The 14,305-nt window shown below is 49.3% G+C and overlaps 1 protein-coding gene across 1 annotated transcript in view; it reads left to right on the plus strand.

Annotated features, from left to right (window-relative positions):
• Nucleotides 1-9,334: 9,334 nt before the first annotated feature.
• The window catches only part of RAB31 (RAB31, member RAS oncogene family), an 82,858-nt gene continuing 77,887 nt past the window's right edge, over nucleotides 9,335-14,305 (plus strand). The window contains exon 1 of the mRNA XM_081561663.1: nucleotides 9,335-9,477. Coding sequence (XP_081417789.1) covers nucleotides 9,439-9,477 — 39 coding nt within the window. The 5' untranslated portion in view covers nucleotides 9,335-9,438. The remainder of the gene's footprint in view (nucleotides 9,478-14,305) is intronic.

Genomic DNA, 14,305 nt, shown 5'->3' on the forward strand with positions numbered 1-14,305 from the left:
TCGAGTCGATGATGCCATCCAGCCATCTCATCCTCTGTCGTCCCCTTCTCCTCCTGCCCTAAATCTTTCCCAGCATCAGGGTCTTTTCCAATGAGTCAGCTCTTCGCATCAGGTGGCCAAAGTCTTGGAGTTTCAGCTTCAACATTAGTCCTTCCAATGAACACCCAGGACTGATCTCCTTTAGGATGGACTGGTTGGATCTCCTTGCAGTCCAAGGGACTCTCAAGAGTCTTCCCCAATACCACAGTCCAAAAGCATCAATTCTTCGGCGCTCAGCTTTCTTTATACTCCAGCTCTCACATCCATACATGACTACTGGAAAAACCATAGCCTTGACTAGATGGACCTTTGTTGGCAAAGTAATGTCTCTACTTTTTAATATGCTATCTAGGTTGGTCATAACTTTCCTTCTAAGGAGTAAGCGTCTTTTAATTTCATGGCTGCAGTCACCATCTGCAGTGATTTTGGAGCCCAGAAAAATAAAGTCAGCCACTGTTTCCACTGTTTCCCCATCTATTTGCCATGAAATGATGGGACTGGATGCCATGATCTTAGTTTTCTGAATGTTGAGCTTTAAGCCAACTTTTTCACTTTCCTCTTTCACTTTCATCAAGAGGCTCTTTAGTTCTTCTTCACTTTCTGCCATAAGGGTGGTGTCATCTGCATATCTGAGGTTATTGATATTTCTCCCAACAATCTGGATTCCAGCTTGTGCTTCTTCCAGCCCAGTATTTCTCATGGTGTACTCTGCATAGAAGTTAAATAAGCAGGGTGACAATATACAGCCTTGACGTACTCCTTTTCTGATTTGGAACCAGTCTGTTGTTCCATGTCCAGTTCTAACTGTTGCTTCCTGACCTGCATACAAGTTTCTCAAGAGGCAGGTCAGGTGGTCTGGTATTCCCATCTCTTTCAGGATTTTCCACAGTTTATTGTGATCCACACAGTCAAAGGCTTTGGCATAGTCAATAAAGCAGAAATAGATGTTTTTCTGATACTCTCTTGCTTTTTCGATGATCCAGTGGATGTTGGCAATTTGATCTCTGGTTCTTCTGCTTTTTCTAAAACCAGCTTGAACATCTGGAAGTTCACGGTTCACGTATTGCTGAAGCCTGGCTTGGAGAATTTTAAGCATTACTTTACTAGCGTGTGAGATGAGTGCAATTGGTGCGGTAGTTTGAGCATTCTTTGGCATTGCCTTTCTTTGGGACTGGAATGAAAACTGACCTTTTCCAGTCCTGTGGCCACTACTGAGTTTTCCATATTTGCTGACCTATTGAATGCAGCACTTTTACAGCATCATCTTTAAGGATTTGAAATATCTCAACTGGAATTCCATCACCTTCACTAGCTTTGTTCGTAGTGATGCTTCCTAAGGCCCACTTGACTTCACATTCCAGGATATCTGGCTCTAGGTAAGTGATCACACCATCGTGATTGTCTGGGTCGTGAAGAACTTTTTGTACAATTCTTCTGTGTATTCTTGCCACCACTTCTTAACATCTTCTGCTTCTGTTAGGTCCCTACCATTTCTGTCCTTTATTGAGCCCATCTTTGCATGAAATGTTCCCTTGGTATTTCTAATTTTCTTGAAAAGATCTCTAGTCTTTCCCATTCTATTGTTTTCTTCTATTTCTTTGCATTGATTGCTGAGGAAGGCTTTCTTATCTCTCCTTGCTATTCTTTGGAACTCTGCATTCAAATGGGTATATCTTTCCTTTTCTCCTTTGCTTTTCGCTTCCCGTCTTTTCACAGCTATTTATAAGGCCTCCTCAGACAGCCATTTTGCTTTTTTGCATTTCTTTTTCTTGCAGTTAATTCTTGTTATGTATTTATTTTGGCAGCACTTCACAGTGTTTGGGATCCTAGTTCCCTGAACAGGGATCAAACTGTGCCCACCTAAGGTGGAATCTTAACCAACAGACAGCCTGGGAAGTCCCTGCAGCTAATTCTTGGTTCTCTATGTCAGCCCTGGTATTTTCCTTCCTGCTCTGCTCATCATGTTTACCCACACACCCCTGCCAATGCCTCAAACTAAAAACCAAATACACCTAAATGCAAGATGTGGTAGTTAAGTCGCTAAGTCGTGTCTGATTCTTTGCAACCCCATGGACTGTAGCCCACCAGGCTCCTCTCTCCATGGAATTCTCCAAGCAAGAATACTGGAGTGGGTTGCCATTTCCTTCTCCAGGGATCTTCCCAACCCAAGGACTGAACCTGAGTCTCCTGTATTACAGGCAAATTCTTTACCGTCTGAGCCACCAGGGAAGCCTGCAGTAGTTCAAGTGCTCACTGAATAGCCTGTCTGGGCTGGAATCCCAGTCTTAAGGCATGGGCACAGCTTCACAGAGACCATCTGCCTCCATTGCAAGGACAATAGCACCTTCTTCTAGGCAGGAGGAAGTGAGATGCTGGGCAGGGTTGCACCTGGGACCTAGCTGGCAGTCGACACTCAGTAAGTGTTCGTGCTCATTGTTAAGGGTCATTCTCCCTTCCAGACTTCCATGTTCAAAGGGGGAGAATCTCACCAGTGACCCTGACCTAATCTTTCGGGTCCTGTTTCCTCCCCTCCTATCCTCTATATAAAAATATCATATTTTTAGCAGAGAGCTTTCAGATTTTTTATCCTTCTCCCCCACCAGAATCCAAAAATAAGCTTGATGAGAGTATAAATTTGCTTATCGAGAGTAACAGAGAAAACAAACAAATATTGCTTCAGAGAAACGATGTGTGACATCCCTGTGGCAGAATGACTGTGAGGATACATGCATGTGTATGTGCCAAGTCACTCAGTCATGTCTGACTCTTTGCAACCCTGTGGACTGTAACCTGCCAGGCTCCTCTGTCCATGGCATTCTCCAGGCAAGAATACTGGAATGGGTTACCATGCCCTCCTCCAGGGAATTTTCCCCACCCAGGGATTGAACCCGCATCTCCTGCACCTTCTGCATGGCAGGTGGGTTCTTTACCGCTGAGTCACCAGGGAAGTCCAGTGAAGATATATAAACATATATAAAGAAAAACCATGTAAAGACACGCATACACACATAAAGAAAGAATGTGTGACTCCATAGGTCAAACAGTGGAGTCCAGCCAGTGTGAACGGGCACTGCTCCTTCTGCTCCACTCACCACAGCATGGAGGTCTAGATTTTATGATTTGCTGGTTTGCTGGTTTGATAGGTGGAAAATGATTTCTTGATGCTTTAATCTGTATTTTTCCTCACTTCCAAAGTTGAATACTTTCTTCATAGATTCATTTCCAACTTGTGAATTGCCTGATCATACCTGTTCACTTTTTTAAAAGACTTTTTTGTTTTAAGAGCAGTTTTTGGTTCATAGCAAAGTTGAGAGGAAAATGCAGCGATTTCCCATATGCCCTCTACACTGACACATGTACAGCTTCCCCCTTATAGACATCCCCCAGCAGACGGTACACTTGTTACGACTGATAGCCTACACTGACACACGATAATCATCCAAAGTCTGTCATTTACAGTTTGCTCTTTGTGCTGTTCATTCTATGGGTTTGGATAAATGTATGACATGTATCCATCATTATAGTTTCATGCAGAGTATTTTCACTGTCCTAAAACTCCTTTGTGCTCTGCCTGTTCATCCCTTCCCCCTGACCCCCAGTGATCTTTTACTGTCTCCATAGCTTTGCCTTTTCCAGAATGTCATAATCACCCAAATACACAGCCTTTTCAGATTGGCTTCTTTCACTTAATAATATGAACTGAAATTAGCTCCATGTCTTTCATGGTTTGATAGCTCATCCCACTTTAGTTTTGAATACTATTCCATTGCCTGGATGGACCACAGTTTATTTATCCATTTGCCTACTGAAGGACATCTTGGTTGCTTACAAGTTTTGGCAATTATGAACAAAGATGCTGTAAATAGCTGTGTACAGATATTTTTGTGTGGCTACGTTTTCAACTCTTTCGGGTAACTGGATTCAAGTGGATTCAAGTGGATTGAATGCTAAGAGTATGTTTAACTTTATAAGAAGCTGTCAAACTGCCTTCCAAAGTGGCTGCACCATTTTGCATTCAGCAATGCAATGACATTCTAGTTGCTCCACATCCTTGTCAGCATTCGGTATTGTCACTGTCCCCGATTTTGGCTATACTGACAGGTATGCAGTAGCAGTACCACACGATCTAGCAATCACGTTCCTTAGCGTGAGCTGTAACAAACTGGTGTGACTTAACTGTTTAACATGCAGAGACAATTCTTGCATCATCTTATACTCATGAAAACTTATTTACTGCGAACGTCTGTCTAAATCTACCTCACGTATGCATTTTATGTATTACCTAAGTGACATATACCACTGCACACTGTTAAAGATAACCCAGTAAAGATATCCGTTTGCTTAGTCATTCCCAAATGTGAAGAGATTTCAGTTGTTTCACCCCTTTTATATGATTTATGCAGCTGTCCTCTTCCATCTCAGCAGAGATGGCTTTTTGTTTTTCAAATGTATCTGTTTCTTTGCGTGCATGTCTGTTTGTCAGACAGTCAGGCTTCTATTTACTCACTTTTCTGTGTGTTTTTCCATGTTATTGTCTGAAAGAGGATTTGCTGGATCAAGCAACACGGTCAGTTTTATGACTGTTATTAACTAGATTTTAAAAAAAGAATGGGGCAATTTTTCCTGTCCCTTGGTTCAGTTCAGTTCAGTCGCTCAGTCGTGTCCGACTCTCTGCGACCCCGTGAACCGCAGCACGCCAGGCCTCCCTGTCCATCACCAACTCCCGGAGTCTACCCAAACCCGTGTTCATCGAGTTGGTGATGCCATCCAACCATCTCATCCTCTGTCGTCCTCTTCTCCTCCCGCCCCCAATCCTACCCAGCATTAAGGTCTTTTCCAATGAGTCAACCCTTCGCATGAGGTGCCCAAAGTATTGGAGTTTCAGCTTCAACATCAGACCTTCCAATGAACACCCAGGATTGATCTCTTTTAGGATGGATTGATTGGATCTCCTTGCAGTCCAAGGGACTCTCAAGAGTCTTCTCCAACACCACAGTTCAAAAGCATCAATTCTTCGGCGCTCAGCTTTCTTCACCGTCCAACTCTCACATCCATACATGACCACTGGAAAAACCATAGCCTTGACTAGACGGACTTTTGTTGGCAAAGTAATGTCTCTGCTTTTAAATATGCTATCTAGGTTGGCCATAACCTTCCTGCCAAGGAGTAAGTGTCTTTTAATTTCATGGCTGCAGTCACCATCAGCAGTGATTCTGGAGCCCCAAAAAATAAAGTCTGACACTGTTTCCACTGTTTCCCCATCTATTTCCCATGGAGTGATGGGACCAGATGCCATGATCTTGGTTTTCTGAACGTTGAGCTTTAAGCCAACTTTTTCACTCTCCTCCTTCACCTTCATCAAGAGGCTCTTTAGTTCTTCTTCACTTTCTGCCATAAGGGTGGTGTCATCTGCATATCTGAGGTTATTGATATTTCTTCTGGCAAGCTTGATTCCAGCTTGTGTTTCTTCCAGCCCAGCGTTTCTCATGATGTACTCTGCATAGAAGTTAAATAAGCAGGGTGACAATATACAGCCTTGACGGACTCCTTTTCCTATTTGGAACCAGTCTGTTGTTCCATGTCCAGTTCTAACTGTTGCTTCCTGACCTGCATACAGGTTTTTCAAGAGACAGGTCAGATGGTCTGGTATTCCCATCTCTTTCAGAATTTTCCACAGTTTATTGTGATCCACACAGTCAAAGGCTTTGGCATAGTCAATAAAGCAGAAATAGATATTTTTCTGGAACACTCTTGCTTTTTGGATGATCCAGCGGATATTGGCAATTTGATCTCTGGTTCCTCTGCCTTTTCTAAAACCAGCTTGAACATCTGGAAGTTCACGGTTCACGTATTGCTGAAGCGTGGCTTGGAGAATTTTGTCCCTTGGTAGACTTTCACTAAATAATATTTGTTGGTGAATTACTCGTTTCTTTTAGAAGAAATCCCCACCCAGAACCTTCTGAGGTGAGGTTCTGGGTGAGTATTCAGGTCAGCCTTCCTGTTATGTGGACACCCCAGTCCTGGGTCTCCCAGACCTACAGACCCACCAAACAGGAGTCTCATTTGAATCAAGAGAGGCCAGAGACCCTGCAGGAAAAAGTCCTACATAGACTGAGGTGAAAAGATTAATTTCTAATCACCTTTCTTTTCTGTGGCACAGCCCCATTCCCCCCCGCCCCCAATCTAGTCATTTTCACACCCTGGTGACACAGAGGTGACCCCACCTTCACCTATTGGCACCTCTCATACCGACAGATAATTCCATTATAAGTTTAGACCCTGACCAGTTGTAAAAGGGATTTAGTGCCTAATTATGTTTGTCACTAGCAAACTCCATTAACAATAACCAGGAAATAAAAATAGAATCTAGGTGATGAAATAAAGCCTAACCTTGTTTCTGTGCTGAATCTAGTCCCCTAGCTCCTGGGGCACTGTGTGCAGAAGCCTGGAGCTGGACACGTCAGACCAGGGCTCCTGGTACAAAATGGTGGCGAGGACACCTCAGCTCAGGGACCTGTGCAGAAGCTCCGCCCCCAACTCTGAGTTGACGAATATGGGTGAGCCGTGTGCAAAGATGCCGCATCCAGCACTGCCATCTGGAGCGAGGGCAGCAGCTGTGCCTGGGTGCCCGAGAACCCCGCCCCCTCTCCCCAAAGCAGCCCAGCCCTGCTGTCGGCAGAGCGGGTGTTCTGGAGCATGACCTCCCATCTCTCCATCTTTTGATTGAAGAGTCAAGCTTTCCTTTGCTTCTGAACTGAACCTGGCTTCAGTTCTACTGGCTCCAAGGACACTGGGCAGGACCCTCACGGGGGACAGGAGGGCAAGTGAGCTGCTGAGTCAATGCTAGAGAGCCGTGAGTAGAGCACGTGCAAGCCCAGGCAGAGACCTCCCTGGGAGGTGGCAGCTGAGCACGTCTCTGGAGGTTGATGGGTTCTACCAGCAGGCAGAGAAGAGGCTGGTTTGGGCGCAGCATTATCACAAGATGTACTCAAGAGTTCAATTGCATCTTGTAGGCGCCACCGAGGACTTCACAGCAGCAGAAAAGCATAAATCCAAATTAGCCCGATGACCTTTTGGTTTACAAAGATTTCATGGCAAACATTTGCCTATTCTATCTTTTAAAAATTTGATAAGCCCTCAGTTACATACCATTGGATTTTTATCTCTGCTTAAGTTACATCAGAACCTCTTCGTATTTGCAGAGAATTCCAGAGGAGTCAGGCTGAGCCCTTCCGACAGTCATCCTAGAGTATGATAAAAACATTCCTAGGGAACACTGTACCTTTAATAAGTGGAGACCTACCCAGGACAGACAGTCCCCAAATGCGTCTGGGAGCAGCCACTGTCTCTCCTACCCGGGAGAGCCTGGTGCATCACTTTGGGGTGATCACAGGGACCAGGGTTTCCTCGAGGCCAGTTCTTAAGCCCCCAAGGATGACCTGGCCCAGGAGAGGGTATAAATCCATGATGGTGGTCCATAAAGTGTTGGCATTTTGTGAAGCGGTTGCCTGGTCTGAATGAGACACGAGTGAGGAGATTTTAATGGGGTGAGTTTGGGGAGAATAAAACAGGCGGGTGATTCTTAGGGGGAAAGCCCGGATCAGCGACTGCTAGGGGGGAACCCAGAAGCCACACAAGCATGGCAGACGCCTAGGCCAGTGCAGAAGCGAGAGGAATGGGAGGAATGAAAGAAGAACAGGGGATCCGATGAGAAATTCTGCCAGCCCACTTGTCGGGGGCGGTCCTGCCCTCAGGGACCTGTTGCAATGTTAATGGAAAAGCCACCAACCCTGGTTTGGCTAACTTTCGGGAAGTGAGAACTGGTTTGGTTGACTTTGGGGAAGTGAGAAGCAAGGCCAAAGGGAAGCACTCCGACGGACGGACGTGGAGATTCAAGTTGTTCTGCTGGGGATGTGAGGCGGCCTGGCCAGAGCTGCTTGACCACGGCCACTCTGCTGCTATGTGGTGCTTGTCCTCTGCTCAGCAGATCTGAAGACAGGAGGCCCAGTGCCCAGGGCTGGGAGACTCTGGGCAGGCCTCTTTTCATCCTGTCCTTGCTTTAGATACTAAACCAAGGACAGGTATCGATACAAGAATCTCCACGCTGAATAAGACCTGTATGTCATCCATGGCTACTTTTTAAACAATTTAGTCCAGATTTATGTGAGCCAGTAATCCTCTAAGCCTGCCCAAGCCAGGGGAAGCTACTGCCCTGGGGGATTCACTGCCAACTGTCAGGGCTTTTCTTTGAGAGAAGGGCACTATTTTGACTCCAGCCTTTCAGAATTTCTCTCTGGAGGTCGTCATTGCACGCTCCCACAGCATGAGGTCACCCGGGTGGTGGGTAGCTTCAACATGGCCTCACTAGGAGCAAAACCCAGATAATCAAGGTGGGGCGGGGGTTCACTGGAGAACTGCAAGGTCAGGACAGAGGCCTGAGAGTTCGGTTAGGGGATAAAGTTTAAAGAAAGTTGTTTCCAATCTGAAATGCCACACCTAACTCAAGTACCTATGTCCAAAAGGCTGACATTTCTGTAGTGGAAGAGGTGCGCGCGCCACTGTGAAGACAAGCCCGCAGGACCCCAAGCCCGCCTCGAAAGGATGCAAAAGGTCCGCCAAGCTGCCTGTTTTTGGTCGGGGGTCTGACCCTAAGCTGCAGCATTTTCTGTGCCCTGCACAGCAGCTTCCTGCCTACAGTGCGCTTCCCCTTTCAGACGCGGACCAGCCTGTTTTGGGGGGAGGAATAGGCTTTTGCTTCTAGAACCACTTCCGATGACACATGGAAAAGCGAACATGCGGCTGAGACTGGCAAGCGACCTGGGGGTACACTGAAGCCCCCTCCCCACCGCACGAGGAACTGCGTGAGAGGCGGGCTGCATGATCAGACCCTCCTTCCGCCCGACTGCCTCTGTCCAGTGCGCTCAGGCTTCCAAGTGCTCCCGGCAGATCCCGGGCGGACAGCATCCCCTGTACCGAGGGGGATGCAGTGTCCAGTCGTGGGCCCCCGCCTCCGCGGGCCGGACCGGTCCTCCCTCCACCCCGTGGCCTGGGAGCCGGGGGCCGGGGGTGGGGTGAGCTGGTCCAGTCCGAGGCCGGGCTGGCCGGAAGGAGGAGGCCCGGTGCCAGGACGCCAGGGGCACGCCACGGGCGGGGGCCCGGGGGCTGACGCCGTCAGGGGCGGTCCTGGGAGCCGGCCGGCGAGGTTCCCCGCACCCCCGGGAGGAGCCAGCGGCGGCCACGTGACCCTCGGCGCGGCCAGAGGCCCAGAAATAGCAGCTGCCGTGGATCCGCCCGCGGGCGGCGCGAGGGGAGGCGGGGACCGCAGGAGCCGGCTGGCGGGGCGCGGAACGGCGCGGCCCCGGAGGATGCGGAGCCCCTGCTCGGCCCGGCCCCGAGCTCATGATGGCCATCCGAGAGCTCAAAGTGTGTCTCCTCGGGGTGAGTCCTGCGCCCCCGGGGCCGCGCGCCCCCCTAGCCCCAGCGTCCTCTTGGTTACCCTCCTCCCTGCGCCCTCCTTGTCCCCGATTCCTCGCGCCCCCTCGTCTTCAACTTCCCCCGCCTCTCCCCGCCCCCCAACCGCCCCCTCCCCACGTCCATGCGCCCCCGTGTCCCCTGTGCGCACCCCACCCCCGGCCCCGCCGGGTCCGGTCCGAGGCTCTCGGGCGCTTCCTGGCTCGTCCCCTCGCCGCGCCCGCATCCCCGGAGCCCTCGTCCTCTCGGACCGCGCCGGACGCCCGGGACCCCTCCGCGGGGACAGCAGGCCAGGATCCCGCCTCCGTGGGCTTTCTCCTTCGCCTTTAATAATTTCCTTCCGGCGGAAACTTTAAGTTACTCAGCCAAGGCGCGCAATCCTTTTGCCTCCTGGGGGCAATTGGTTTATTTACTTAAACAAACAAACAAAGCTCAACTCGGCGTGAAAAAATGCGCGAGGGGATGACCTGGCGGGAACGTAAAGGGAGAACGCACCGTAGAAAACTTTTCGTGCAATGGATCAGGGCAGGATGGCTGAGTCCTCCCCTGTCCCCACTTCCCCTCCCGAAGTGGGTCCTTCTGAGTCCAAAGAAACGTGGAAGAAGCCGGAAACAAAGACAGACATAAATTCCCCAGTGGTGCGGACCTGCCCGGGGGGAGTGCCCAGGGAATTCAGCTGGCGTTTTGGATCGCTCCCTCTTGGGTACCCACACCACATTCCGGAATTGTTTCAAGAGCTGGTTTTCAGCCCTGGTTTTAGCAGCTTTTGGCACGGACGCCTAGTGTTCAGTCCTTGGCAGTTCTGGTCTCCCAAGAAAACAGTTTCCGAAAAAAGCAGCAAAGGTTGGACTGGTTCTGTTTATATCAAGGCAGTGCCAACTGGTCTGTCAAGAGGGGTGTGCAGAAGCAGATAAAGAAGGAATGGTTCCAGGTTAGGGCCGGATTGCCCAGGACCCTGATGCTGGGAAATATTGAGAGCAGGAGGAGAAGGGGGCAACAGAGGATGAGATGGTTGAATGGCATTACTGACTCAATGGATATGAGTTTGAGCAAATTCCAGGAGATGGTGAAGGACAGGGAAACCTGGCGTACTGCAGTCCATGGGGTCACAAAGAGTGGGACACGACTGAATGACTGAACAGCAACAACAAGGGGCTGTCTGGACTCCCTGGAGGCCCTTCTGGAACCTGGGGAGATCTGCCCTCACTGTCCTTTGCTAAAGTCCCATTTACACTAGGTTGTCTGGTTGGCTTTGGTCTCCTGATTCATCCAGGGGCATCAGGCAGAGGCCCTCCCTTCTCTGTGCCTGACCCCATGTTGGGCCATGGCCTGGATCTGGTGGATGCTGTCCTGGCCTCCCTCTGTTGACCTTTGTCAGCGTTGCAGGGGTAGGTGTCACATACTGCCAGGCTCTCTTTAACATAAGCCAGACACAAATTCCAGGAATCGCGTGTTTTCCTCCTGAGGAGTGATTTCAGCCTCCAGAAAGCGCTTCAAAGACTCAGAAGGTCGGGTCCCCAGGAGCCAAGAGGCAACTTTGACATGTGTTGTGTGTGTCAGGATTGGCCTTGGGAATAAATAAAGTCAGAAATGATATGCTTGTCCCAGCACATGAATTATGTTCAATTTTTCTGCTTATAGATAAGTCTGTTTCCTTCTACAATCAGGTAGGAAGATCCCTGATCTGAAGCAACAAGCCTGGGTTCTTATTCTCTCCTGCTCACTGCCTATGCAGTTTTGGAAAAGTGTCTTGATCGTGGTGCCTGTGAAATGGACATGATAACATCTTCCTCTTTAAGGCAGAGGACTAGACTAGAGGATCTCCTAAGATACACAGCGCCATTCCCTGTGACTCCAGGATGATAATTAGCAAGCCTGGGAGATGATAAAGCTGGGGGAAGCCCCTGCACTTCTTTTTGCCTTATCTCTAAGGATGGAATGCACTTGTTCAGTGACTTCCTGGAGACAATGCCTCTCCTTGTGTGCTGGTCCTTTGCAGAGGCCCAGAGGTAGGAGGCTGGGCTTGAAAGAAAAGAACAGCCCCACAGCAGTTCAGGAAGATAAATCTGAGCAGATGGAGACTTTGAAGTTTCAATCCCATCACACTGTATCTGTGGTCTTCTCTTTTTGAGAGGCTCTAGGTTTTATTCTTGTTCAGATCAGAAGCCATTTATTTGAAATCTCGGAAAGGGCATTGCTCTTTTTATCACACTGAGTAATGGGTCTTAAGTCCCCCGGTTTGGCTCATCCCATCCTGTGTGTGTGACAGCTACGTTCTCAGCTGCTCCTCAAGCAGGGCGATGCTCTGGGTGAGGTAGCACTGGTGGTGATGGTGGTTTAGTTGCTAAGTCATCTCTGGCTCTTTTGTGACCCCATGGACTGTAGCCCGCCAGGCTCCTCTGTCCATGGGATTTCCCAGACAAGAATACTGGAGTGGGTTGCCATTTCCTCCTCCAGGGCATCTTCCCTACCCAAGGATTGAACTCCAGTCTCCTGCATTGCAGGCCGATTCTTTTATCGCTGAGCCGCTAAGGAAGCCCTGAGTTCACACTGGGTGGGGCCAAAGCCAATCTAACTGCTGGTTTGCTCTCTTGGCGGATCCACAGGAGAGAGAATCTTGTGGATTTGCCCCTGGAAAAGAGAGTCAGTGCCAAGCTCATGGTCCTCTCAGAATTTTAACAGGAGCCCTGGTTCCTCTGTTCTTTGTATGGGAGGCCTGTCTTTTGTGGATGAAGTCTTGCATGCAGTCAACACCCAGCTTCCTGTTTTCAGCCACTGCCACACCTTCCTGAAATCTCAGGCCCTTGTAGCCACGCCCGCTGCCAGCATCACTGTCTTGTCAGCCCAATTGAGCAGGTGATGGAGTGGGACCATTTAGCTGCCGCCTTGCTGGCTCACCCGAGAGGCTGAGGGGCTGGTCCTTTAGTGCCCGGTGATTGTCCCTGTCACTCGGTGATCACTGGGGGACCTGTTTCCCATTTAAGGCCGTGGTTGTACTCAGCTTGGATGGTGCAGGCGTACCCCCCTCTGAGCTAAAGGTCCCCATGTGGGTGAAGATTCCTAGCTTGAGGGTCACTTGCAGCAAGTGGCAGTGGGGTGTGCCAGGTGGCATGCACCTGTGCCTTTCAGAACCCTGCTGTTAGGCCCTGGGGTTCAGAACCCTGATCTCACTTCTCTTGGTGCCTGCTCCCACATGGAACCACAGCCATCTGTGGAGCATTCCCCGAATGCTTTGTGCTTTTGGAAAAACCAAGGACTGAGAACGTGGGGTTTATTTAGGCTACCTGTTAGAAATTCTTGGCTCTTGTTGTTTCCATGGGAGGACTTGGTCATATTTCTCCCATGCCTTCGTGAGTGCCCTTCCCCGGGTTAAGCCCAGATGTCTTGGGATCAAGCTGGGCAGCAGACTGTCCAAGTTGGACGTGTAGGACCCATGAATCTCACTCTTGCCAATTAAAGTGCCAGTCTTCCCGCTTTGTGAATGTCAGTTAGTATTATGAAACACATAGCTAAAAAACAACTCCATTAAAAACAGCGAAGTATGTTTAAAAAAAAAAAAACTAACAAAAACAATATTGAGGCAGCAGCTGTTCCAACCCCCAAAGTGGAAAGCATCCCAGTTAGCGTTTTTAACACACATCACCACGTGGCAAAAAGCAGGAGGGAGGAGAGAGAGAGAAAGAGAGAAAGAGGAGGGGAAGGAGCAGGGGTAGGGCCAGGGGAGGGAGAGAGGCGCTTTCTTTTCTTTTATTATTTCCTCTGGGTGTACGCAGTTAAAAACTGCTTCCGAATGAAATCCCAAAGAGATTTATATTTGGACTTCGGTTGTCTTGACGACAGTTTAGAGATTTCTGCCACTTCCTCCGCAGCCATCAGAGGCCTGGTGAGGCCTCTCCTCTGGCCTCTGTTCTAAGAGCAGGCAAGTCCCTGGGATTCTCTGTGACATCTGGGCAGTGAGGACTTCACCAGAGAGGGCTGTGGGGTCCCCGGGGGCACCAGGACCTACGAGGCTGCTCACAAGAAGCAGATCAGCCCGACCCGTGGACCCTGGCCTGGCTGCTCTGGGTGAGGGTGAGCACCCATTACTGACAGTGTTCTGTAAGGTGATGTGAACGTGTGGGGTCCTGGCGGAAGGAACACATGCGTAGCATGGGGAGGAGCCGCCCAGGCAGCCATCAGCGTTGTCTAAGTCTGAGGTTCTGTTGGTGGTGCTGGTGCTAAGCTGTTCAGTCATGTCCGACTCTTTGCGACCCCATGGGCTGTAACCTGCCAGGCTCCTCTGTCCATGGAATTCTCCAGGCAAGAATACTGGAGTGGGTTGCCGTGCCTTTCTCCAGGGGATCTTCCCAACCCAGGGATCAAACCTACATCTCTTACATCTCCTGCAGGCAGGTTCTTTACCACTAGAACCACCTGGGAAGCCCTGAGGTTCTGTTAACATACTCATTTTTTTCTTTTCTGGAAACTAGCATTTCTTTTCTTTTCTTTTTTTTAAGTGTTTTTTAAAAAATATTTATTTATTTATTTGGCTGTGCTAGGTCTTTTAGTTGCGGCATGTGGAATCTAGTTTCCTGACCAGGGATGGAACTGAAGTCCCCTGCATTGGGAGCACAGAGGCCCAGTCACTGGACTGCCAGGGAAGTCCAAACTAGCGTTTCTTTTGGTGGTGGTGGTGGAGGCAGGGGATGTGGAGAGGCTAGGAACATACAGTAATTTGTTTTCTACCTGCTTCCTCTATTAAACTGAATCCCCGTTGGAAGTGTGGTTCAGCTTTGGTGACTCTGGGATGAGAATA

Source organism: Giraffa tippelskirchi, chromosome 14, assembly GCF_054371585.1.
Source record: "Giraffa tippelskirchi isolate mGirTip1 chromosome 14, T2T-mGirTip1v1.2.pri, whole genome shotgun sequence".
Taxonomy (NCBI): Eukaryota; Metazoa; Chordata; class Mammalia; order Artiodactyla; family Giraffidae; genus Giraffa; species Giraffa tippelskirchi.